This window comes from Bos indicus, chromosome 16 (assembly GCF_029378745.1).
Source record: "Bos indicus isolate NIAB-ARS_2022 breed Sahiwal x Tharparkar chromosome 16, NIAB-ARS_B.indTharparkar_mat_pri_1.0, whole genome shotgun sequence".
Lineage (NCBI taxonomy): Eukaryota > Metazoa > Chordata > Mammalia > Artiodactyla > Bovidae > Bos > Bos indicus.
The window spans coordinates 29,261,543-29,288,870 of record NC_091775.1 but is presented as its reverse complement, the minus strand read 5'-3'; the positions used below and the strand labels follow the sequence as shown (position 1 = coordinate 29,288,870).

The following is a 27,328-nucleotide window of genomic DNA, read 5'->3' as shown; positions in this document are numbered from 1 at the left end:
AGTTTCTGCTGTACATCAAAGTGAGTCATATATATATATATATATCTATATACACACACACACATATATGTATATGCATATACATAGCCACTCTTTTTTAGATTCTATTCCCATTTAGGTCATTACAGAGTATTGAGTAGAGTTCCCTGTGCTACACAGTAGGTTCTTTATTAGTTATCTATTTTATTATATACAGTGTGCATATGTCAAACCCCATCTAATGGGGTGACAGATGGGGTGATACTATTTACTACAGCAGTAGTAGGTTTGTGGGTTGTTTACTCCAGCACTTACTTGTCCCTTCCTCCTCTATAGCTGAACCCTGGTGTTACTCCAAATGGCCATGTGCGCAGCTAAAATGCTTCATTTTTAGCCTTTCATGCAGCTAGGTATGAGCATCTTATGTTTTGTGAAAAAGCTTTGGCAGCAAAGTTTCTAAATGTTGTGCTATCTTCCATTCTGTACAGCAGAGTGAATTACTTATACATATATAGTATATAGCCACTCTTTTTTCCCATATAGGTCCCATATAGATAATTACAGAATACTGAGTAGAGTTTCCTGTGCTATACAGTAGGTTCTTTATTAGTTATCTGTTTTATTATATGTAGTGTGTATATGTCAAGCCATGTCTAACAGGGTGACAGATGTTTGGAACATAGATGTGATGGCCACAGCCCTAGGTGCCATGTCAGGCTAAGTTTTCAAGAAATAGACAGCACTGTTATGAGTGTGTCAGGCATATAGCCAGCTGCTTTACATGGAAAAGTTTCAGATGAGAAAGCCTCTACATGGGGGCACTTTGAACAAGGCTTTTCCTAATAGAATCAAAGTTTGAAAATGGTGAGTTCTACAGACATGTTTGATTTGAAGATAATGGAAAGCAGAAAATAAATGAAGAAAGTATTTTCCTTAGGAGAAAATATTTTGCTTAGGGTCTGTAGAGCAAAGACAAGATAAAGAAAAAAATGCATTTGAAGTCTTGAAGCACACAAGCATACAATCAACAGAGATATTTCTGATAATTTTATAACATTTTTTCACAGGTCAATGGGAATTAAAATTGTTAATAAAGCAAGGGTAATCCCAAATTTCACATCAATAATATGTGTGTTTGGGAGGTATTTTCTGCGTACAAAACTAGCCCTGATAAATTTTTCCATATTCATGAATCTGGGACAACTCACTTTTCTTTGTTCTTTTACATTTTTAGTCATTCTTTTTTTTTTTTAAATGTGCTATTGCTTTATTTGCTTATTTTTTTTAATTGAGATATAGTTGATGTACAATAATGATATAAATAACTTTTAGATGTATAACAGAGTGAGTCATAATTCTTAAAGGTTATAGTTCATTTATAGGTATCATAAAATACTGTTTGTACTCCCTCTGTTGTACAATATACCCTTGTAGCTTATTTATTTCACACATTGTGGTTTGTACCTCCCAATCCTCTACCCCAGCTTGGCCCTCCCCTCTTCATTATCTCCACTGGTATCCACTAGTTTGGTCTTTATATCTGTGAAACTGTTTCAAAGATTCATCCTTAATATAGTTTACAGTTTTAAGATATTTAGTGAAGTCACTCAGTCGTGTACAACTCTTTTGCCATCCCATGGACTGTAGCCTACCAGGTTCCTCCGTCCATGGGGTTTTCCAGGCAAGAGTACTGAAGTGGCTTGCCATTTCCTTCTCCAGGGGATCTTCCTGACCCAGGGACGGAACCCGGGTCTTCCACATTGCAGGCAGATGCTTTACCATCTGAGCCACCAGGGAAGCCCAATTCTTTAAGATATTTAAGAATAGGACAATTTCCCCAAATATTTAAGAATAGGGAAATATTTTAAACACAGAACACCCTGACACAGAACCTACTTCTCTACATCTTTTGAAAAACACCATCATGTCATCTTAACTGTCCACAAGTAGCTTACCATGGGAGTGAATAAGTATCAGTGGAGTCCTGGCATTGGATTCTTCATATGATTCCTTCAAACTGGTTCCAGTGCTGTGAATATATTCATTTCCTATTTTTTCAGTTATAAACCTTTCCACAGAATTCTTTAAACATTCTGGTCTAAGAATTTTTATCTAAGAAAGAAACCATGATAGATAAGTAACTTTAAAAACTACCCAAGGGAATATCCCCTGTGGTAAGAGGAAACACACTAAGAAGTATTCAGTATTTAGGTTGCCCTTCAAAAGTTTTGTGGTGTTCCTTGTGTTGGGAAAATTTGAGGGGAGTCTATGTGTGGTGGGAAAGCTCCCACCACTGCTCTTGACCATCCTATGGTCCTTCCTAGATGCCAGGGCTATCTGGTGCCTCTATCTTTCACACACTGTGATCTTACTTTGTACGTGCAAATCCAAGTTAGGGTCCCTGACTCTGCAAAAAGAGACCTTGTGCCTGGGTTTTTTTCCTCCTCTGCTGTACATATCCAGAGCAAGAAAAAACCCCACGGTATTAGAGGATGAAAATCCAGGATAGCATAGTTGGAAAAGTACCAACTCTTCCATTAATAAAATGAAAATCAATAGCACAATATTTATGTGTTTAAACAAACGGAGAACACATCTGCAGAGAAGTTTAGAGGGACTAAAAGGTTTTGCAAACAGTATACAGGTGGTAAATAGAAATTCATCTGTTGGAAGTCATTGCAAATTTCAGACATTTTCCATGAAAACTGCTTTAAACTAATCACTTATGTGCTATTTCTTTACAGAATGATCATACATTGTGTGCTTAGCTTTCAGAGACTCCATCATTTAAGGCAAAATTAAAACTGTATGTGTCTGTCAGTCTGTGTGGAGGTACTAGATTGAACCATGGGTCATCGTCAAAAACCATCAACTATTGGCAAGTTCACATATTTAAAAGAAACCTAATATAAACTCATTATGTTGAGTTTGCTCTTTTCTGTATCCTTTGGAAAAATTAATCTCAAATTTTTAATTGATTGCAACATATGTATTTTTAAACATGAAAATTGGCAGCACACATAGAATCTGGGGTCTAACAGCAGAGTCCCCCCAGTATTTCCAGTTACGAAAGTGTGAGAATCAACCGAGTGAAACACCATTAGGGGTGGTCCATCACTGCTAAGAATCTGTCTCCCCAACGTGATTGTCACCTTTTGTCACCATCATGCTGCTGGTTCCTTCTTTATTTTATTAAGCAAACATTTATTAAATTTCTCCACTTATGTAATTTTTAACCCCAAGAAATTGGAGGGGGGGGGGTAGTGGGACAGAAAGAAAAGTTTGAAGAAATGGGTTCCATTGAAATAAATTTTATTAGCTCTTTTCTAAGAAGCTACATATAGTTGTGAAAAATTTCCCCATGTCCATATCTCCTCATTGTCATCTTTCCCCCTCTTTTCTGTCCAATGGATTATATAAATGGAAGGAACTGAATAAACTGGACAAAGTCCTTGCCCCTGTGGAGCTCCATGATATCCTTTAACTAGGCTGAGTCTTCTCCCTAGTATGTTCTAAATCTCATAAGTGGCAGTCTCAATTTCTGACTCTTACAGGTCAGACCCAGTTTCAAATATTTAAACTCAATTTCCCTATACATACACTTAACATTTTATCAGACCATGTCTTCTGACCCGGAGTTTGGTAAATAGGATGACTATACTCATAAAGTTGCTAGTGACAAACTAAAACCACTTGGAGCTTAATGGGGGAGAGTAATGCAGCATGGGTTTTAAAATCTAGTTCATTTTGTTGTTAAGGTAATACACACTTGTTACATGAAATTCAAATAATACTTGCTATATAACTTGTTACATAAAATTTTTTAAAAAGTATAAATTGAAATATGAAGACCCTATTTCCTAGATAACCACTATTTGTTTCTTGTTGTTCTTTATATTTTCTACATACACATGAATATCTCTCTAACCTGTTCTTTTTTCCCCACAAATGGAGTTTTTACTATACAGACTGTTAAGTAGTCTGCATTTTTCAGTTACTATAGCTTAAATACATCTTAATGTCATAATTGCATCAATAATCCACATACAGAGTAGAGGAATAAAGTTGTCAGGTGGATAACATAAACTGGAGAAGTGGGTTGGGCTGAAGAAAAATAATTCTCCTGTATAATAAAAAGTTATGCAAATATGATGTTAAATGGCAAATAGCATTCAACTTCAGTGTCGGGAAATAATTGGGAGCAGTGAAGACTATGATACACTGCTCCAAAAGGGCAGAGAGTATTGCTATGGATGATTGTGGGCCACATATTAGCTGATCTTCTAATTTTTTAATAAATGCTGGAAATCTGGATTTTTATGTCAAATTTCTCAATTTGAAAATTTTGGCTCAAAAGAAGAAAAAACCAAACCCAAACAAAAATAAAAACAAAAAAACAAATGTATATACCGATGTTCCAGCAGCATTACTTGCAACAGCCAAAAGGTGGAAACAACCCAAGTGTTCATGGACAGATGAATAGAAAAATAAAATGTGGCATATGGATACAATGCAATAGTATTCAGCTTTGAAAAAATTCTGACACATGCTACAACATGGATGAAACTTGAAGACATTAAATGAAATAAGTCAGACACAAAAAGATAAATGTTGCATGATTCTACTTATATGAAGTATCTATAATAGGCATACTGTTCATGGGGTTCTTGCTGCAAGAATACTAGAGTGGTTTGCCATTCCTTTCTCCAGTGGACTATGTTTTGTCAGAACTCTTCACTATGACCTGTCTGTCTTGGGTGGCCCTGCAAGGCATGGCTCATAATTTCATAGAGTTATGCAAGCCCCTTTGCCATGACAAGACTGTGATCCAGGTCAGTATTCATTCCAATCCCAAAGAAAGGCAGTGCCAAAGAATGTTCAAACTACTGTACAATTGAACTAATTTTACATGTTAGTAATATGCTCAAAATCCTTCAAACTAGGCTTCGACTGAGAAATTCCAGATGTACAAGGTGGATTTAGAAAAGGCAGAGAAACCAGAGATCAAATTGCCAACATTTGCTGGATCATAGAGAAAGCAAGGGGATTCCAGAAAAACATCTACTGCTTCATTGACTACATTAAAGCCTTTGACTGTGTGGATCACAAAAAACTGGAAAATTCTTAAAGAGATGGGAATACCAGGCCACCTTATCTTCCTCCAGAGAACCTGTTTTCAGGTCAAGAAGCAACAGTTAGAACTGGACATGGAACAACAGACTGATTCAAAACTGGGAAAAGAGTAGGTCAAGGCTGTATATTGTCACCATGCTTATTTAACTTCCATGCAGAGTACATCATGTGAAATGCCAGGCAGGATGAATCACAAGCTGGAATCAAGATTTCTGTGAGAAATACCAACAACCTAAGATATGCAGATGATGCAACTCTAATGGCAGAAAGTGAAGAGGAACTAAAGAGCTTCTTGATGAAGGTAAAAGAGGAGAGTGAAAAAGCTGGCTTAAAACTCATCATTCAAAAACTAAGATAATGGGCATCTGGTCCTATCACTTCATGGCAAATAGAAAGGGAAAAAGTGGATGAAGTGACAGATTTTATTTCCTTGGGCTCCAAAATCACTGTAGACAGTGACTGCAGCCATGAAATTAAAAAAATGTTTGCTCCTTGTAAGAAAAGCTATGGCAAACCTAGACAGCGTATTAAAAAGCAGAGACATTACTTTGCCAACAAAGGTCTATATAGTCAATGCTATGGTTTTCTGGTAGTCATGTACAGATGTGAGAGTGGAACCATAAAGACAGCTAAGTGCCGAAAATCGATGTTTTGGAATTGTGATGCTGGAGAAGACTCTTGAGAGTCCCTTGGACTGCAAGGAGATCAAACCAGTCAATCCTAAAGGAAATCAACCCTGACTATTTATTGGCAGGACTGACAGTGAAGCTCCAATACTTTGGTCACCTGATGTGAAGAGCCAACTCAGTGGAAAAGACCTTGATGTTGGAAAAGATAGAAGGCAAAAGGAGAAGGAGGTGGCAGAGAGTGAGATGGTTAGATAGCATCACTGACTCAATGGGCATGAATTTAAGCAAACTTGGGGAGATAGTGAAGGACAGGAATCTGGTGTGCTGAAGTTTGTGGGGTTTTAAAGAGTTGGTCACGCCTTAATGACTGAACAAAAATTACAACAGAATAGGCAAGTTCAGAGGGACAGAAAGTAGAATGCTGGCTGCCATGGTCTAATGGGAGGAAATAATGGGGAATTTTTTGGTACAGTGTTTGGGATGATAAAAATTTCTAAAGGTGGCTAGTGGTGAGTTTTCACAATCCTGTAAATGTACTTACTGCCACGGAATTTTATATTTAAATAAACTTAAGAGGAATTATTATCAGGAGTAAATGAAATAATGAATGTATGCTATGCCACAATAAAAAGTTGGAAAGAAAACAACTCACTTTAAGATATAAGGACATAGAATATTTTAAAATAGTCTCTGCTATTTTGGTTATCTTTATTGGAGATTTTGAAATTTTATAAGAAAGATCTCCAAAGACTCAAATTCAATTGGTTAGTGATAAATTGTACTTGAAGTATTGAGAAAACGAAATCACAGCCCCGATAAAAATGTCTGTAAGTCAGGTGCAATCTTTTTCTGCAACAGCATGAGTAAATTTTAAAGTGATGTAAAAATAAAATTTAACGCAGAAACCAAAAGAAAGATGATTCGCTGTTAAGGCTGGCATTTTCAGGAAGTTAGAGAAAAAGGGAAATAAGAGGAAGGATTTCCTCCTCCCTAAACTAGAGGCTGGAGAAGGCAATGGCACCCCACTCCAGTACTCTTGCCTGGAAAATCCATGGACGGAGGAGCCTGGTAGGCTGCAGTCCATAGAATCAACACGACTGAGTGACTTGACTTCCACTTTTCACTTTCATGCATTGGAGAAGGAAATGGCAACCCACTCCAGGGTTCTTGCCTGGAGAATCCCAGGGACAGGGCGGGGGGGCCTGGTGGGCTGCCCTCTATGGGGTCGAACAAAGTCGACACGACTGAAGCAACTTAGCAGCAGCAGCAGCAAACTAGAGGCTAAATGTGAAAATTAAAGATTGTTTGATGTGATAAGGGCAAATTTAGAAAAATCTACTTTTTTTTTTTTTTAAGACTTTGAGGTTTTATTTATATCTCATTTCTGAATGCTTTTGATACCTACATTAAATACACAGATTACTCATCAGTGAGAAAAATCTACTTTAAAGAATCTACTTTGGCAAGTATAACATGGTGTTACTGGTAAAAGCACAGATTTCAGGGTCAAATTGTCTGAGTTTCAGTCCTGGCTCAATTAGGCATTCTATAAAAAGGGGAAATGATAATGTCTACCCCCAAGATGATTATGAAGATTAAATGAGATAATTTATGAAAACTGCGGAGTACATGCTAAGCTTTACTTACTTTAAAGGGCTCACAAATGACACCTATTCACATCGCTAACCTGCCAACCTCACAGCCAGATTCTGAGGCATTGACTAATAGAGGAATCAGGGAAAATACCACCTTTATTATCAATACAGGCCAAGGTGGTGGATATGGTTTAGGTGGGTGTACTTCCTGATACTAAACCGTAGAATTCGGCAGACTTTTCTGTCTCAAGCAGTGCTGGGCAGTCTTTGACTTTTCTGTAAAAATCCCTGGTACGTTCTTGTACAATTTATGGCATTGAGAAGCAGAGCAGAAATTATGCATTTTGCAGGAAGGCTAATCCCCAAAGGGACAGGGGAGAAGGGCTAAGCCATGCACAGTGATTTCATCTCTCAGATTACCTGTGTGACAAGTCCTTTCTCCTTTCTAGGGAGGAATGAATAAGGGTGCAGAAAGATGCTAAGAATGTTATTCTAATTGAACTCCCATCACATAAAAGCACATTAAAATGGAATGTAAGTGCTTTCCCCTAGTAGTAATGTTCATTAAATATTAGACTGCAAAATCTATATATTTTGCTCATAAAAGTTTAAAATTTATGCCTTGTGCCGTCATGTCTGGCCTGCAGTTCCTAATCTGGGGCCCTTGTGTCCAGGCTTCCTTAACAGATCATCCTGAAGGAGGAAGTTGGACTAAAGTCATCTGCTCTTGGTTTGTTAAGGCTTTTTTTTCCCTCTGAGGGACTTTACTGGCACTCCTGCCTCCCAGCATTTGAAATATTCTTCTTCCGTGGGCAGAAGTGGGAATTAGGAATTTCCTCATGGAAAACAACAGTCAACTCTGGAGTACTTGTAGAAACACGTTCGTCGTCACGTTGCATTTGTGTATGTTATTAATCCTGTACCTCGTGTCCTCATTGGAGGGCGTGTCAGCTTGGACACTTCACGATATCATGACTTGATTTTCTTATGTTCCAAAAATAACTTCCTGCGAGGTGGTTATCATTAATTTTTCCACGGTACCCATCACATAGATGCCACGGATTTACATGCCTTCGTTCTACTATTCAGGAGGTGTAACAGGCATTGTTTTTGATAGGATGTGAAACTGGTTCATTCTCTGGCCTGGGGTCCAGGTACCAAGATGGGCCTTCAAGAAGACAGCCTGTGGAAGGCTGTGTTAGGAAGATTCTCATTAAACTCTTCCTCAGTTTAAAGACTTTCTTGGTCTTAAGGATACTGCTAAAGCCATGGGCCTGCAGAGTCATCAGGACATATATTCCTATGAGCATTTTTTTAACAAAAATTAAATGTCATGTAAAGACTGCTAGTAGTGAAAGGGACCAGCAGATCTGAAAGACAGATGTCCCGGAGCCTCCCTAAGAGCCCATGACATGCATAGTGCGGGGGCGTGTGAGATGCTCTGAGCCTTACTCAAACAAGTCACTCACTCCCATGCCAGGTGATTCTCAGCGTATGGTGGTCTCAGGTTACGATAGGATCCTTGAGGGTCATGTTTTAAAGGATCTAGAAAACTCGGTGGTGTTAAGTTATTCATGTCTATTAAAAATTTCCTCATTAAAAGGGAGTCCTCAGGTTGGGGCTGTTCAGGGGAAAGGTGTCACCATGCACAAGAAATTGTAACTTTAAAAAGCATGTTGATTTTTTTATAAATTTAAGTATGCTTGGGAATTCCTTGAATTTTGTGCAATAAACTATTTTTTGTTAAAAAAAAAAAGTTTAAAATTTAAATAGTTTAAATTACTGATAAGGTGCTCAAAACATTTAGAACATCAATATTTTCTCATAGCACATCTTACCAAAATAAGTCTTTGAAATGGAGTGAGTTTCTCCCAGGGAAAATTTATAGAACTGTATATTTCTTCATTTTCATTAAAAACTTGAGCTAGATAAAATTTAGAGAAACTGAGATTAACAATAAAATACTTTGGATCACCAAAAGGTAATACAATGATTTTTTTTTTCACTATAAAATTGTGAGGTTTTGTTTAAAACACTGCTAACTTCTTTTAAAGTGAGATTTCTGTGAGATTTCAGGCATCTCTAACTATCTTTAATATTGTAAAAGAGGTATATCTTAAGGTAGATTTAACTTTCAACTTGTCTCTGGTGAAATGGTTGAAGAATGAGAACTAGAAAAGATGATGGATGACAGAAGGAAAAGAAATTAGAAGCAAAGGCCAGAGCCAATATTTTATGACCTGATCCTGAATATATACTGTTTATAAATTGATAACTAGAGGTTAGAGACTTCTGTTCATATAATAGAATATAAACTAATAACTAATAAATATAAACAATAAACTCTAGAGGCTAGAGATTTCTGTTCAGAATCTACCTATAACGGATATAAGAAATGAGGATCAAATGGAAATGCAATGATTTTCAAGTTTTTGAAAAACTGAATATTATAAAAATATATTTAAAAACTTTGACCCCTCTTACCTTTGATAGAGAGTCACACTTACCCTTGATACAGTCACCACAGGATCACACTTTCTTGCAAGGTGGGAAAAATTCTAGTTTTTATTTCCATCTATTCCATATACAGCTATCATTTCTTTTTTAAAATTTATTTATTTTAATTAGAGGCTAATTACATGTTTCAATGCCATTTCCCCAAATCATCCTCCCTCCCTCTCCCACAGAGTCCAAAAGACTGTTCTATACATCTGTGTCTCTTTTGTACAGCTATCATTTCTACCAATCTTTTATTTCTACATTATTTCCTCAAAGTCTAACTTTAAATACAACTTAGATAAGAGAAATAGCTTTTTAAAATAGATAAGATATATTCTGTTGATCTTAAAAAGTCCACAATACATGAACATCTAGTTAAAAATGGATAAACTTGGGGTTACTTGCAAAGTAAAAGATCTTCACTTAACAAAAAGTCAGTAAAGAGTGCCTTTAAATGAAAGATATCGACTCTTATCTTACAGCATAATAAACAATGAATCCAAGATAGATTAGTGCAAAATGCAACAAAATAAAACAATAATGAACCCGAGAGAAAACTTTAAGGGAAGAAGAAAACCTCTTAATCAGAACTGGAAATTAAAAAATTATAAAAGAAAATACAGACATAATTAACTATAACAAACATTTAAACATTTTTATGTTATAGATATTACAGACAAATCCAATAAGCAATGACAGATTTTGAAAAATATTTGAATGAGCTGTTTAATATTTTTAACAAGACAAAAATTAATACCATGTTATGCTAATTAATTATAAGTAAATAATTTTATTATTGTATAACTGTACTCATTTCACATGCTAGCAAGGTAATGCTCAAAATCCTTCAAGTTAGGCTTCAACACTACATGAACTGAGAACTTCCAGACGTACAAGCTGGATTTAGAAAAGGCAGAGGAACCAGAGATCATGTTGCCAACATCCACTGGATCATAGAAAAAGCAAGGGGATTCCAGAAAAACATCTACTCTTTCATTGACTACACTAAAGCCTTTGATTGTGTGGATCACAACAAACTGTGGAAAATTCTTCAAGAGATGGGAATACCAGACCATCTTAGCTGCCTCCTGAGAAATTTGTATGCGGGTCAAGAAACAACAGTTAGAACCGGACATGGAACAACTGACTGGTTCAAAATTCAGAAAGGAGGACTACAAGACTGTGTAGTGTCACCGTGCTCAATTAACTTTTATGCAGAGTACATCATGCGAAATGTCAGGCTGGATGAATCACAAGTTGGAATCAAGATTGCCAGAAGAAAGATGAACAACCTCAAATATGTACCACTCTAATGGCAGAAAGTGAAGAGGAAATAAAGAGCCTCTTGACGAGGATGAAAGAGAGTGAAAAAGCTGGCTTAAAACTCAACATTTAAAAAATTAAGATCACGGCATCCAGTCCCATCACTTCATGGCAAATCAAAGGGAAAAAAGTGGAAACAGTGACAGATTTTATTTTCTTGGGCTCCAAAATCACTATGGACAGTGACTATAGCCATGAAATTAAAAGACGCTTGCTCCTTGTAAGAAAAGCTATGACAAACCTAGACAGTGTATTAAAAAGCAGGGACATCACTTTGTCCACAAATGTCTGTATTGTCAAAGCTATGGTTTTCCCAGGAGTCATATACAGGTGTGAGAGCTGGATCATCAAGAAGGCTGGGTGCCAAAGAACTGATGCTTTCAAACTGTGGTGCTGGAGAAGACTCTTGAGAATCCCTTGGACTGCAAGATCAAACCAGTCAATCCTAAAGGAAATCAACCCAGATTGGAAAGACTGATGCTGAAGCTGAAACTCTAATATTTTGGTCAGCTGATATGAAGAGCTGACTCATTGCAAAAGATCCTAAAACTGGGAAAGATTGAGAGCAGGAGGAGGAGGAGGCGTCAGAAGATGAGATGGTTGGATGGCATCACTGACTCAATGGTCATGAGTTTGAGTAAGCTCCCACTCCAATGTTCTTGCCTGGAAAATCCCAGGGATGTGGGAGCCTTGTGGGCTGCCATCTATGGGGTTGCACAGAGTCAAACATGACCAAAGAGACTTAGCAGCAGCAGCAGCAGCAGCAGCCAGGATACAGTGAAGGACAGGGAAGCCTGGTGTGCTGCAGTCCACAGGGTCACAATGATTTGGATACAACTGACCCACCGAACAACAACATTATACTAATAGGATTCTTAACAAATGGACAAAAAAAAGATCAACAATGGAGTAGGAAATGGGCAAAGTAAGCAAATTCAAATGGTCAGCAAACATCTGAAAAAGTACTTAAACTTGATAGATAAATTTAAAGACTTTAAACTTTTCAGATTGGTCAAAGTGAAAAAGAACCAATACTCTTCTTTGAAAAGGAGCACTCATATATTGCTGGTGGAAATGTAAGTTATCACAGACTTTCAAGGAAGGCAACTTGGAAGCAACTATTAATATAAAAACTATACTTTTGACCCAACAATTCCATTTCTGGCTATCCCAGAGAAATAAAAGTAAAGGAAATATATCTAAGGCTGATCATGTTTTGCATAACATAATTGTATTTTGTGGCAAAAATCTGGAAGCAAAGCAAAATGGAGAAAAATGTGGAATGAGAATTACATTAAATAACAAGTGATTGTTACATAGTTACGTTCCTCCCTTTAGTTTTTTCATGATATTGAACTACATTGGTAACTTGATAATCTATATACATATATGTAATGAAGTTAGATTAAGACACTGAATACTTTACCTATCTCTGGTGATTTTTCACTTTCCTCCAAGGAACCATTTTCTGAAGAGAAAGCTGTGCTCATCAGCAAATATACAGCCTTACTGTTTTTAAAAGCATTCCATTGTGACACATTTGATAACAGGGATTTACATAGAAGAGAAAAAGGCTCTAGTTCATTGCTGATATAAAAACACTGCTTCCACCTGGAATCTGACACCCACTGAAGATGTTGATTTTTACAGGTTTCATATATGCCTAACAAAAAAAGGAAAAGTGATCACATAAGAAGAGATGTATCCTTTACCTTTAGTTACTCATTAGAAAGTACATACTTAATAAATATTTTTTGTTGAGGAAAAAGCCATCTTATATAAAAACTAATTACATAAAATGTAATTTTTCAATTATGATAAAACACATAACACCAAATTTACTACCTTAACCATTTTAAGTGTACAATTCCGTAGTGTTAACTATAATTCATGTTGTGGTGAAACAGATCTCCAAAACTTCCTGCAAGTCTGAAGCTCTGTACCCATTTTCCCATTTCCTTTTCCCACTTCCCCACCTCCTAGCTCCTGGTAATCCTTTTCCCATTTCCCCACCTCCTGGCTCCTGGTAATCCTTTTCCCATTTCCCCACCTCCTAGCTCCTGGTAACCACCCATTCTTTTGTTTCTATGGATTTGACTTCTTTATGTACTTTATGTAAGTGGAATCATACAGTATTTGTCTTTTGGTGACTTGCTTATTTTGCTTAGCATAATGTCAAGTTTCAGCCATGTTGTACTATGTGATAGGATTTCCGTTTTTTGACTGAATAATACTCCATTTTACGTATATACTACATTTTCTTTATCCAGTCACCAGTGTACACCTGGGTTGCTTCTACCTATTGGATATTGTGAATAGTGCTGCTATGAACACTATATGCAAATATCTCTCTGAGACCCTGCTTTCAATTCTTTTAGATACATAACCAGACATAGGATTAATGGATCATATGATAATTCTATTCTCAGGGTTTTTTTTGAAGAAACTCTGTACTGCTCTGTACTGTTTTCTAGCTTCTCTGGTGGCTCAGATGGTAAAGCGTCTGCCTGCAATGTGGGAGACCCGGTTCGATTCTTGGGTTGGGAAGATCCCCTGGAGAAGGAAATGGCAATCCACTCCAGCATTCTTGCCTGGAAAATCCCATGGATGGAGGAGCCTGATAGGCTACAGTCTATGGGGTCACAAAGAGTCGGACACGACTGAGTGACTTCACTTGTACTGTTTTCTATGTTCCAAATATGCACCATTTTACAATCCCACCAACAGGTTTCCATTTTCCCTACATTCTTGCCAGAACTTATTTTCTCTTTTTAAAAAGAAATGGATGTGAGATGATATCTTTTTGTAGATTTGCTTTGCATTTTCCTATGATTAGTGTTGTTGAGCATCTTTTCATATGTTTGTTGTCCATTTGTATTTAATCTTTGGACAAATATTTATTCAAGTATTTAAAAATTGGGTTATTTGATTTTTTTGTTGTTGAGCTGTAGGAGTTCTTTATATATTCCATGTAAATATAAACTCCTTATCAGACATAGGGTTTGAAATATTTTCTTCTATTTCTTAGATTGCCTTTTCACTCTGTTGACTGTGTCCTTTGATGAACAAAAGTTTTAAAATTTGATATAAATTTGATATGTAATAATTTTGATATACATTAATTTGATATAATTTTGATTGGTCTATTTTTGTTTTTGTTGCCTGTGTTTCAGTGTTAAATCCAAAAAATCATTGCCAAGTCCAATGTTAGAAAGATTTTTCCCCTAAGCTTTCTAGGAATTTTATAGTTTTAGTTTTTATGTTTAGGTCCTAAATCCATTTTGAGTTGATTTTTATACTTGATATGAGTTCAATTTCATTCCTTTGCATATGAATGCTCAGTGTTGCCAACACCAATTTTTTTCCTTCAGTTCAGTGCACTCACTCAGTCCTGTCCTACTCTTTGCAACCCCATGGACTGCAGCACGCCAGGCTTCCCTGTCCATCACCAACTCCCGGAGTTTACCCAAACTCATGTTCATTGAGTCAGTGATGCCATCCAACCATCTCATCCTCTGTTGTCCCCTTCTCCTGCCCTCAATCTTTCCCAGCATCAGGGTCTTTTCAAATGAGTTAGCTCTTTGCATCAGGTGGCCAAAGTACTGGAGTTTCAGCTTCATCATCAGTCCTTCCAATGAACACCCAGGACTGATCTCCTTTAGAATGGACTGGTTGGCTCTCCTTGCAATCCAAATGACTCTCAAGAGTCTTCTCTAACACCACAGTTCAAAAGCATCAATTCTTTGGCACTCAGCTTTCTTTATAGTCTAACTCTCACATCCATACATGACTATTGGAAAAACCATAGCCTTGACTAGATGGACATTTGTTGGCAAAGTAATGTCTCTGCTTTTTAATATGTTGTCTAGATTGGTCATAACTTTTCTCCCAAGAAGTACGTGTCTTTTAATTTCAAGGCTGCAGTCACCATCTGCAGAGATTTTGGAGCCCCCAAAAATAAAGTCTGACAATGTTTCCAAATCTATTTGCCATGAAGTGATGGGACCAGATGCCATGATCTTAGTTTTCTGAATGTTGAGCTTTAAGCCAACTTTTTCACTCTCCTCTTTCACTTTGATCAAGAGGCTCTTTAGTTCTTCTTTACTTTCTGCCATAAGGGTGGTGTCATCTGCATATCTGAAGTTATTGATATTTCTCCTGGCAATCTTGATTCCAGCTTGTGCTTCTTCCAGCCCAGAGTTTCTCATGATGTATTCTGCATATAAGTTAAATAAGCAGGGTGACAATATACAGCCTTAATGTACTCCTTTCCCTATTTGGAACCAGTCTGTTGTTCCATGTCCAGTTCTAACTGTTGCTTCCTAACCTGCAAACAGATTTCTCAAGGGGCAGGTCGGGTGCTCTGGTATTCCCATCTCTTGAAGAATTTTCCACAGTTTATTGTGATCCACATAGTCAAAGGCTTTGGCATAGTCAACAAAGCAGAAATAGGTGTTTTTCTGGAACTCTCTTGCTTTTTCGATGATCCAGCAGATGTTGGCAATTTGATCTCTGGTTCCTCTGCCTTTTCTAAAACCAGCTTGAACATCAGGAAGTTCATGGTTCACATATTGCTGAAGCCTGGCTTGGAGAATTTTGAACATTACTGGCGTGTGAGATGAGTGTGATTGTGCAGTAGTTTGAGCATTTTTTGGCATTGCCTTTCTTTGGGATTGGAATGAAAACTGACCTTTTCCAGTCCTGTGGCCACTGCTGAGTTTTCCAAATGTGCTGGCATATTGAGTGCAGCACTTTCACAGCATCATCTTTTAGGATTTGAAATAGCTCAACTGGAATTCCATCACCTCTACTAACTTTGTTCATAGGGATGCTTCCTAAGGCCCACTTGACTTCACATTCCAGGATGTCTGGCTCTAGGTGAGTGATCACACCATCATGATTATCTGGGTCATAAAGATCTTTTTCGTATAGTTCTTCTGTGTATTTTTGCCACCTCTTCTTAATATCTTCTGCTTCTGTTAGGTCCATACCATTTCTGTCCTTTATTGAACTTATCTTTGCATGAAATATTCCCCTTGGTATCTCTAATTTTCTTGAAGAGGTCTAGTCTTTCCAATTCTATTATTTTCCTCTATTTTTTTTCTTACAAATTTTAAACTTTTTATTTTGTATTAGGATATAGCTGATTAATAGTCCAATACCATTTGTTGAAAAGACTGCTCTTTTTCTACTGAGTGGTCTTCATAACTTTGTTGAAGATCATTTGATCCTATGCACAAGGGTTAATTTCTATGCTCTCTATTTTTTTCTTTTGGTCTGTTTGTCTATCTTTATACCAGTAATAGACTGTTTTGATTACTGTAGCTTTATAATATAGTTTGAAATCAGGAAATGTGATGCCTCCGACTTTCTTCTTTTTCAAAATTGTTTTGGCTATACGGAATCACTTGAAATTTCATATGAAATTTAGGAAGAAATTTTCTGTTTCCTTAAAAAATGGCATTGAGATTTTGATAGAGATTTTATTAAATCTGTAGAGGTCTGGCATGCTGCAGTCATGAGGTCACGAAGAGTCAGACACAACTAGCAACTAAGCAACAACTTAAAATTACAACACAGCACAATAATATGGATGTATTGATGCTACTGAACCATACACTTGAAAAATGGCTAAGATGGCAAATTCTATGTTATGTATATTTTTACCATAATTTAAAAAATAAACATATTAAAAATATACAACACTGGAGCATCTGCAAAGATCCAATACTTAAGTATTTTGCCTAATCTTTTGGATAAGCATGATTTTTGTGGTTCAAATTTTCAGGGAATTTTCATAAGAAACTGAGGGCAACTATAGTTAGGAGGGTAAAATTCACCTTCTGATGGTATTTAATCAAAGGATGTGTGTGTGTGTGTGTGTCCCTATTGACAAGCATTAGGTATTCTACTTTATAGATTAGAATTATAATAACCTAGCAATTGTCACTTATTTATTCATTCAAAAATTATTGAGTATCAGTTATAGGCTTCCCTGGTGACTCAGATGGTAAAGAATAGCCTTTAATGCAGGAGACCCAAGTTTGATCCCTGGGTCAAGAAGATATCCTGGAGAAGGGAATGCCTACCCACTCCACTATTCTTGTCTGGGAAACCCCAGGGACAGAGGAGCCTAGCGGGCTACAGTCCACATGTCACAGAGTTGGACATGACTAAGTGACTAACACTTTCACTTTCACCTAATATGCTCAACAGTGTAGAGGATACAGTGACGAATTAGATATTGTATGTACTTGACTTCAAATTGCTTTTAGTTTAATCAGTGTAGAAGCACTAACTTGGAGCACCTTAGAAATCTTTTAGTACTTTTCAGGAAATGTGTTTAATGGGTTTTTAGTACATCTAGAGCAATTATTTTTACTTACTGTTGAGTTTAGGCTGGGGCATTACACCTTTAATATTTACTAGCATGCTAGAATTTAAGAAGATGTTCCATTCTTCCTCTGGTAGGGATCCAATGTCATTCTGCATTAAATTTCCATTAGCATTATTTTGCATGATTGTAGTGCAAAGCCCAAAGGAGAAGCAAAGTTTATGTCGATTAAACAGAGCTGAAGAGACCACCTATAAAGAAAGCATAACTGTTAGGCTAACCTAGCTGGGTCAAATAAATGTGCAAAGTTCACCTTTGAGAATGTCTCACCTTAAAAATGATTCTTGTCAATGTATCTATTGAATTTTTAAGATGTCTATCTAAGGTTCTTTTTTCACTTTCCAGTTTAGGCTCTTTTGAGAGATTTGTGATTTCATGACCTTTTTTCAGAAACATTCTCTCCCTTTTCAGACTGTGTTCTTCCTGTTCTTTGCTTTTGGAAACTACTGATGAAACAAAAATTTGACGAAACCAGTCTAGGGAGAACTGGTACATGTAATCAATCTGTGCAAGGTTAGACACTAGAAAGTACAGCAGGGCACCCCTTGTAGCAATGGGGAGATACAATTTGCGTGTTTCTTCAATTTCACTTTCTGCTTTTCTTGTTGCTTTGATTCGCTTTGAAATTTCATTTGAAGTCATCTTGGATTTTCTTAAGATGTCTACAATTTCCTCATCATCTAATACAAATCCTAAAGACAAAAAATGAGTTTAAATAAAAACCATTGGAATATTAAATAATTATTTCCTCATGGCAATTTCCTCATTCTCTGCTCTTTATCTAAGAGTTTTACTATTGGCCTTTTGTAGGTTTTATTTTGGACATAGACCTGTCTTAAATGAAGATAGGCCATGTTTCTAAAAAATTTGATTAATAGTACATATGCCTCCCCCTTCCCATCCTCTAGTCTCTTCTTTATACTACTTTAATGTGTGAGGATTTTATTTTTATTATAGGCACATAATAAATAGCCATTTCATCATAAGGAACGCATTTCCACTTGATCTTCTATACACACAGAAAATGAAAATAAAATTTTCAGAAAATAACAACAGCACCATTATTTTACATGATGTACTCTGGTATTTTCCATTGTGTTCTGTTTTACTAAACAAGGTTGATAATGATCAATAAAAGTGATTTTTCATTCCACTAATGGGTTGCTGCTCACCTTTAAAAAAACACTGCTTTAGAAACACACATAATAGTTCTATCCCTTCCAAATGTGTAAGACAACTTTCACATTCCCATTTTAAACCCTACTGTTTTATAGTAGAGCTATTCCCATTTTTCAAGTGTTCTTTTTTTTTTTTTTCTTGGCCAAGACACATGACTCGCAAGAATTTATTTCCCCAACCAGAGGCTGAACCCATGCCCTAGGCAGTGAAAGAATGAAGTCCTAACCACTGGACCACCAGGGAATTCCCTCAAGTGTTTTTTTTAATTAAAAAAATTTTTTTTACTTTATATTGGAATATAGTTGATTAACAATGTTAGTTTCAGGTGTACAACTAAGAAAGGTGTATATATACAGGTACCTATTCTTTTTCAAATTCTTTTCCCATTTAGGTTATTAAAGAATATTTAGCAGAGTTCTCTGGGCTATGCAGTAGGTCTTTGTTGGTTATCTTACAATTTTTTTAAAGTAGATAAGATTTTTAGTTGGAGTTTCTATATCAAACTCTCAAAAATTAATAGAATGACTATACAAAGAAGTAGAAGAATATAGTAGACCTGAAAAGCACTGTGAATCAATTCAACATAGTTAAGATTTATATGATTTTTACACAATAGTAGGATACAAATTCTATTCAAGTTCCCATAGACTGTAAACTAGGAGCCATAAAAACTAGGAACATAAAACAAGGTGCAAAAAATTCATGGTCCAAAGGTACTGAAATCATACAGTCTGATCTTTTATCACTGTGGAATTATGTTAGAAATCAATATCAAAAGATATTTGAAAATAACCCCCATATTTTCGAGTGCAATGTGACATTTTCCAAGACAGATCTTTGACTTAGCCATTGAAGGCCTCAATAAAATCAGATTGAAAAAAACACAGAGGGTGATTGCAGTAAAGAAAGCATTTAAATGAGAAATTAGTGTCCAAATTAGAAATATTTTCAGTGATACAATTTCTAGACCCCTTGATGCTCACCTCTGATCACAATTTGAGAAAAGCCCTCTTGAAACATGGCATCCAGAACTGAACACAGCTTGACATGGCCGTTGAAAGGAATCATGGGATTATTACATTTGAAGATCTGGAAACCATATTCTTATTGATGCAGGTGAAGCAGTCTAAGTTACATCTGGATCTAAACTATGGGCTGCTTCTTATAGTCACTACCCTTGACTCACCTTTCCCCACAGTGGGTGAGGAGTCACACCAAATATAAAATATTTACAAAAGGATGGTAAGGATAATCTATTTTTACTAAAACTTGGAAAGGAGGAAAAAAATATGTTCAAAATCAAGGGGTCTTTTATTGAACTTTTTCCAAGAACAATTTTTATTAAGTGTACTATCTGTAAAAAGTTGTAGCCTTTTAAAAATATCTCAGACTCTAAATAGAGAAACAATTGATAGGGAATAAATGCTAAAGGCATAATAACAGAATATAGTGCACTAATGTGTGTTATCATAAAGAAGTTTTCCTTTGTCTTGTTATAACTATTGTTTGTCCAATTTAGGAAAAGATTATAGCAAAATATGACATTTGTCAGAAAATAGGAGAGGCTGTGTTCCTGAATCTCATTAGATCAATTGTGTCGCTCTCTATGTATTTTACATAATACCTATATGTTTTGGTTTTGCTCCCCAAGAAGTTAACAACTATGATTCCAATCTTGCATGAGAAACAGATATAGAAACCTTGTCTATGTAACTAGTCTTGTGATTAATAGAACAGCTTAGTCATGGGTTACTAAGAAACAGCTTTTAGGTGTAATTAAAATAGAAAAGGAACAAAGTCAGATCTTTCCAGGCATATATGTGCATTTAAAGTTTCATAGTAAGTTTCATAGTTTCATATACTTTATTTAGTGATTTATAATATGAAATATATCTTTGGTCTTCATTCTCATTTTTGGCACAGAGCTTCTAAAATCTTTGGAATTTCCTATGGAACCTCCGAGGTGGTGCTAGTGGTAAAGAACCCGTCTGCTAATTAATGCAGGAGATGTAAGAGACATGAGTTCGATCCCTGGGTCAGGAAGATCCCCTGGAGGTGAGCATGGTAACCCACTCCAGTATTCTTGCCTGGAGAATCCCACGGACAGAGGAGCCTGGCAGGCTATGGTCCCATAGGGTCACAAAGAGTCAGACAGGATTGAAGCAACTTAGCACACACATATTTGGTAACAATTCAGAATAGTCCTTTCAGCTTTTATTCTGTCCTTTACAAAGGTATGCAAGGATCTACTAATATCACTAAAGATCTTAACTTACCTTGTGCATTCTCTAGTAAATTTAATGTTTTTTGCTCCAGTTCTTCAAGAGTCTTAGCATCAAGGGAAATACTCTCTAAGAGCTGGAAACGTTGATTTTCTAAATGGGGAACTTCATGACTTAATACAATAGATAAGAGTTGATCTTGAAAACCTTGGAATGTTACTGTGAAGTTTATCATAGTAACAAAGCTATAAACGAATGGAGGAAAATAGGGGTTGTCTATTTCTGTAGATACATATAACCTAAAATGTGAGAAAGGCACCAGTTATTATTCAAAGGATATGCAGGAGAAAAAAATGAAACAAATTTATTTAATAACAAAAAAATATTTCTTCTGGAATTAAACAAGATTAATTTTTAGTTTTATTCAGCCTTGTGCACAAAGTAGGCTCTCAGTTTATACTAAGTACTATCTAGAGCTTTAAAAATAGTAAAAAAAAAAAAAAATTAAAAAAAGAAAATAACAGCTTACATAAATATACTATGTAAAATTTTAATAAAACTATCTGGAAACAAAAATTTAAAAAAAAATCACAAACACCAATTCCTTTCCCTACAATGAAATGTTACTCATCAATAAGATGAAACAGACTGCTGACACATACCAATGCAGTGATAAATCTCATATGCATCATGCTGAGTGAAAGAAGAATTTCTATTTCTAAAATCACTGTGACAGAAAATCAGTGGTCACCTGGGCCTGGAGGTTGGGGTAGGGGAAAGACTACAAATGGGCCTGAGTCACTTTTGTGGGTGATGGAATGTTTTACATCTTCTTTGGAGTCATGATTATAGGACTGTCTATGTTTGTCAAAACCTATCAAATCTGCATTTTAAATGAGTGAATTTTATTGTATATAAATTGCATCTCAATAAAACTAATTTTTAGGAAAAAAATAAATAAAAATACAACCATAAATTATATACATATTTGGTCTAAGCATAAGGAAGAGGAAAAAATGCTACATAATGGGAGTTTTGATTTGCTACTAGATCACTGTAAAGACTATGGTTTTCACCCTGAGTGAGCAAGAAGCCAATGGAGGAATTTGAGAAGAGGAGAGACATGATGTTTTATAAGAGGACCACTCTAGTTGCTGTCTTGAGAGTAGCCTGTGCAGAGGGAAGACAGGGGACAAGAAGGAAGCTAGTTCAGTTCAGTTGCTCAGTCATGTCCGACTCTTTGCAACCCCATGAATTGCAGCACGCCAGGCCTCCCTGTCCATCACCAACTCCCGGAGTTCACTCAAACTCACGTCCATTGAGTCGATGATGCCATCCAGCCATCTCATCCTCTGTCGTCCCTTTCTCCTCCTGCCTCCAATCCCTCCCAGCATCAGAGTCTTTTCCAATGAGTCAACTCTTCACATGAGGTGGCCAAAGTACTGGAATTTCAGCTTTAGCATCAGTCCTTCCAAAGAACACCCAGGACCCATCTCCTTTAGGATGGACTGGTTGGATCTCCTTGCAGTCCAAGGGACTCTCAAGAGTCTTCTCCAACACCACAGTTCAAAAGCATCCATTCTTCGGCGTTCAGCTTTCTTCACAGTCCAGCTCTCACATCCATACATGACCACTGGAAAAACCATAGCCTTGACTAGACGAACCTTTGTTGGCAAAGTAATGTCTCTGTTTTTGAATATGCTATCTAGGTTGGTCATAACTTTCCTTCCAAGGAGTAAGCGTCTTAATTCCATGGCTGCAGTCACCATCTGCAGTGATTTTGGAGCCCAGAAAAATAAAGTCTGACACTGTTTCCACTGTTTCCCCATCTATTTCCCATGGTGATGGGACCAGATGCCATGATCTTCATTTTCTGAATGTTGAGCTTTAAGCCAACTTTTTCACTCTCCTCTTTCACTTTCATCAAGAGGCTTTTTAGTTCCTCTTCACTTTCTGCCATAAGGGTGGTGTCATCTGCATATCTGAGGTTATTGATATTTCTCCCGGCAATCTTGACTCCAGCTTGTGCTTCTTCCAGTCCAGCGTTTCTCATGATGTACTCTGCATAGAAGTTAAATAAGCAGGGTGACAATATACAGCCTTGATGTACTCCTTTTCCTATCTGGAACCAGTCTGTTGTTCCATGTCCAGTTCTAACTGTTGTTTTCTGACCTTGTTTCCTGACCTGCATACAGGTTTCTCAAGAGGCAGGTCAGGTGGTCTGGTATTCCCATCTCTTTCAGAATTTTCCACAGTTTATTGTGATCCACACAGTCAAAGGCTTTGGCATAGTCAATAAGGCAGAAATAGATATTTTTCTGGAACTCTCTTGCTTTTTCCATGATACAGTGGATGTTGGCAATTTGATCTCTGGTTCCTCTGGAGACTGGTTAAAATGTGACAGATAGTGATGGTGGCTTGGAGCTATGTGGAAACAGTGGAAGCATTCAAGAATGCTCAGATTCTGGATCATTTTTAGTTTTCATAGCAATCCAGTATTTTGGGCTGCACCAGACTTCCCTGGTGGCCTAGTGGTAAAGAATCGTCGGCTAATTCAGGAGACACAGGTTTGATCCCTGGGTTGGGAAGATCTCATGGAAAAGGAAATGACAACTCACTCTAGTATTCTTGCCTGGGAAAACCCGTGGACAGAGGAACATGCCAGGTTACAGTCCATGGCGTCGCAAAAGAGTCAGACATGATTTAGCAATGAAACAACATTTTATAAAGGGTGAAATTGAGGCTTCAGATCAGATCAGATCAGATCAGTTGCTCAGTCGTGTCCGACTCTTTGCGACCCCATGAATCACAGCACGCCAGGCCTCCCTGTCCATCACCAACTCCCAGAGTTCACTCAGACTCACGTCCATCGAGTCAGTGATGCCATCCAGCCATCTCATCTTCTGTCGTCCCCTTCTCCTCCTGCTCCCAATCCGTCCCAGCATCAGAGTCTTTTCCAATGAGTCAACTCTTCTCATGAGGTGGCCAAAGTACTGGAGTTTCAGCTTTAGCATCATTCCTTCCAAAGAAATCCCAGGGCTGATCTCCTTCAGAATGGACTGGTTGGATCTCCTTGCAGTCCAAGGGACTCTCAAGAGTCTTCTCCAACACCACAGTTCAAAAGCATCAATTCTTTGGTGCTCAGACTTCTTCACAGTCCAACTGTCACATCCATACATGACCAAAGGAAAAACCATAGCCTTGACTGGAAAAACCATAGCCTTGACTAGACGAACCTTTGTTGGCAAAGTAATGTCTCTGCTTTTGAATATGCTATCTTACAGAGGTTAAATAAGTTGCCAATATCACATGGCTAACAAGTGAGAGAGAAGGAATCTGTCATCATCTGCCCTTTAAAATAGTCCCTCCACCACCTCTTCAAACATGCAATTCAAACATGGGGACGAGGCTAACAGTTCAGGTCGATGTTACTTCAGTAGTATTTGTAAGCTGTTGTTTAATCAATCAGGCTGTGTTCAGTGAGAAGGAAGGTGTTAACACAGTGCTTTCCAAAGTGTATTCTGTAGAACACTATTTTCTGAAGAGGATTTGTTCAACAAATAAAGAGATTTTAAGCCCTTGTAGGAAAGAATCTTGTTTAACTTTGTTTAACCCAGGTCTTTATTTTTTTTTATAAGAATTTTTTTTAATTTTATTTTTAAACTTTACATAATTGTATTAGTTTTGCCAAATATCAAAATGAATCCATCACAGGTATACATGTGCTCCCCATCCTGAACCCTCCTCCCTCCTTCCTCCCCATACCATCCAGGTCTTTAAAAACAATGCAGAGTTCCTTTTTCGAGTGACCCCCCACTCCCACCCCAACTAAATCCCTGGAAATGATGCTTTGAGAAACATACTTTGGAAAATGTGTTACTAACAGAAGGAAAGAAGCTAAAAAGGGAAAATTCTAAGGAGTAAGAATTAGTTGAGGAGTGAGAATTTGGTAGCTCTGCCCAAGTTAGAGGATTCACTGACTAAGTTTAAGAGTCAGGACAACTTGGTAAGGAGTCAGTCTGTCAGAGTCCCTGTAAAGAAGTTAAATGCACCAGGCTAGGGACCATTAAAATCACCTTCTAATTCTCATTACTGATTACTTGCTTACTATAATCTTTTGATTATGAACTGAAGGAGAGAATTCACATACCTGATAACACAAAGTCTTATTCCCTTGGGAATTGTATTTTTGTTGTAATTAAATCTGGCTGTATAATAGTGCTTTGTGAAATATGTTGATGAATTGGTTTCCTGGAGGTCCATAACTGCCTGGAACATGGACACAATGTTTCTATCTATCTAGGCAAAATATCTTTTTGCTCTAGGTAGCAGAAGTGGATTTTGTTTTTTAAAGAAGCAGAAGCTTTTCCTGCCCAAATAAAATATTGTGCAAACAGATCAAATTGAGGTCCATGGGTTCAAGTGGGGCTGGGCGTCCTGATTGCTGCCCTTCTTGCACTGCTTCTGAAGACTCCTCATAGAACCCATAGCTTCTATCAGGCACAGTTTGAAAATATTGGTTTGGAATGACTTTATACATAAAAATCTGTTCTTCATTCTGTTTACTATTATGTGCTACTGGCAACACGAAAACAAAAAGAATGTTCAAAATGCCATCTGACTTTTTTCACCAGGAGAACCTTATCAGGGCTGAAATATGGGACCTACAATATTATCTATCTTTAAAAGTATAAATATTTGAGTCAATTCAGCTATGAAAGACATTACCTAAATTTAGAATTGTATTCAATCTCAGAATCATTAATCTTTATGAAGTATTGTCCTCTTCGCTGGTAGATATCCTTCTTCAAAATTTCCTTTAAACTTGGAGGTAATCTTTCAGGAAGATTCTGAAAATAAATAAAATAAAGAAAAAATTCATTTTACAACAAATAAATCAGCTGAAATGGCACAGCATTTAAAACATGTAAATCTTTAATGTCTAGATACCAGTGAAAGATGTGAGAGAATTGAAATATATTGCATTTACTTATGCACTTATTTATTTATCATTTTTTCCCTTCACAAAGTTACCTATCACTTACAATCTGTGTGTTAGCTATCTGGAATTAGGTCATTTTGTCTAAATACCTGCAAGAGGACACTCCCTCCTGTTTTCATGGCATTCTCAATTGTTTGGATGTAATTGCTATCTTCAGTGGAGAGCTCCTGCAGCCGAGGTCCTTCCATCTGACGGATCCAGTTGTGTGCTTGCTTATGTGGGTCAATCAGCAGTGGCCACTGCAGGCCATTCTTGATGAAGATGGCATTCTCTGTTGAATACTGACCAAGAGGAAGTCCCTGTTGATGCCATTGGCGGATCTGGAAAGAAATCATTAGAGTTTTGGTTGTTTCATAAACTTCTTCACATCTTTTAATATCGTACAGGATACTAAAGAATCCTACAGATTATCAAATAATCTTTAAAAGGGCAAATAATCTTTAAAAGTTTTTCAGTCGTGCCCAACTCTTTGCAACCCCATGGGCTATACAGTCCATGGAATTCTCCAGGCCAGAATACTGGAATGGGTAGCTTTTCCCTTCTCCAGGGGATCTTCCCAACCCAGGGATTGAACCCAGGTCTCCTGAATTGTGGGCAGATTCTTTACCAGCTGAGCCATGAGGGAAGCCCTTAAATGGACTAAAGAAACGAACAATTTAAACAACTGGGATATGAAATTTTTGGTAAGATGACTAATTATTCAGGACATTACATTCCTTTGTTTATCAGTAGGGATGAATGTTCGTCACAACAGACGTCTCATTTTAGATTTACTTTTCAGTCCCTAATTAATAATGAGGTTAAGAACCTTTCCTATGTTTATGGCTATTTGGATAGTCTGGTTTGTGAGCTGCCTATTCAAGACTCCTGCCTATTTATTTACTGGGCTGCGTATCTTTTGCTTAGTGCTTTATAGTGGCTCTCTTTTCTACTCTGAATAGGGCTCTTTGTTGAACATATGTTTTACAGATAACCTTTTCTGTACTTTGACTTTCCTTTTTATGTTCTCAGTTGTGTCTTTTGATGAGCAGAAGGTCTGTATTTTAACATAATTCAATTGGTCAACTTTTTCTTCTGTGTTTAGTTCTGCTTAGGATATCTTTTCTTTACCTAGGGTCATGAATACATTCTCCTAAATTACACCTTACTAATTTGCCTTTCACATTTAGGTCTACAATTTAACTTCAATGAAATTTTTGTGTGTAGTATAAAATAATGTCAATTTTTAAAATGAATATTCAGTTATCCACCACTGTTTACTGAAAAGCCTACCCATTCCTCATTGCACTACAGTGTCACTTTTGAAATAAATTAAAGTTCTATCTATTTAGGGATCTGTTTCTGGGCTCTCAGTTCTACTTCATTGGTATAGC

The 27,328-nt window shown here is 36.9% G+C and overlaps 1 protein-coding gene across 9 annotated transcripts in view; it reads right to left on the bottom strand.

The window, feature by feature from the left end:
• Window positions 1-27,328, bottom strand: part of DNAH14 (dynein axonemal heavy chain 14) — a 378,420-nt gene that overhangs the window by 49,387 nt on the left and 301,705 nt on the right. For all 9 annotated transcript variants that reach the window (XM_070768034.1, XM_070768039.1, XM_070768038.1 and 6 more), the window contains 8 exons: window positions 26,045-26,275; window positions 25,682-25,803; window positions 21,008-21,252; window positions 17,823-18,244; window positions 17,545-17,743; window positions 12,585-12,821; window positions 9,175-9,260; window positions 1,935-2,091 (listed from right to left, as the gene is read on the bottom strand). In XM_070768034.1, the coding sequence (XP_070624135.1) occupies window positions 1,935-2,091; window positions 9,175-9,260; window positions 12,585-12,821; window positions 17,545-17,743; window positions 17,823-18,244; window positions 21,008-21,252; window positions 25,682-25,803; window positions 26,045-26,275 (1,699 nt within the window). The remainder of the gene's footprint in view (window positions 1-1,934; window positions 2,092-9,174; window positions 9,261-12,584; window positions 12,822-17,544; window positions 17,744-17,822; window positions 18,245-21,007; window positions 21,253-25,681; window positions 25,804-26,044; window positions 26,276-27,328) is intronic.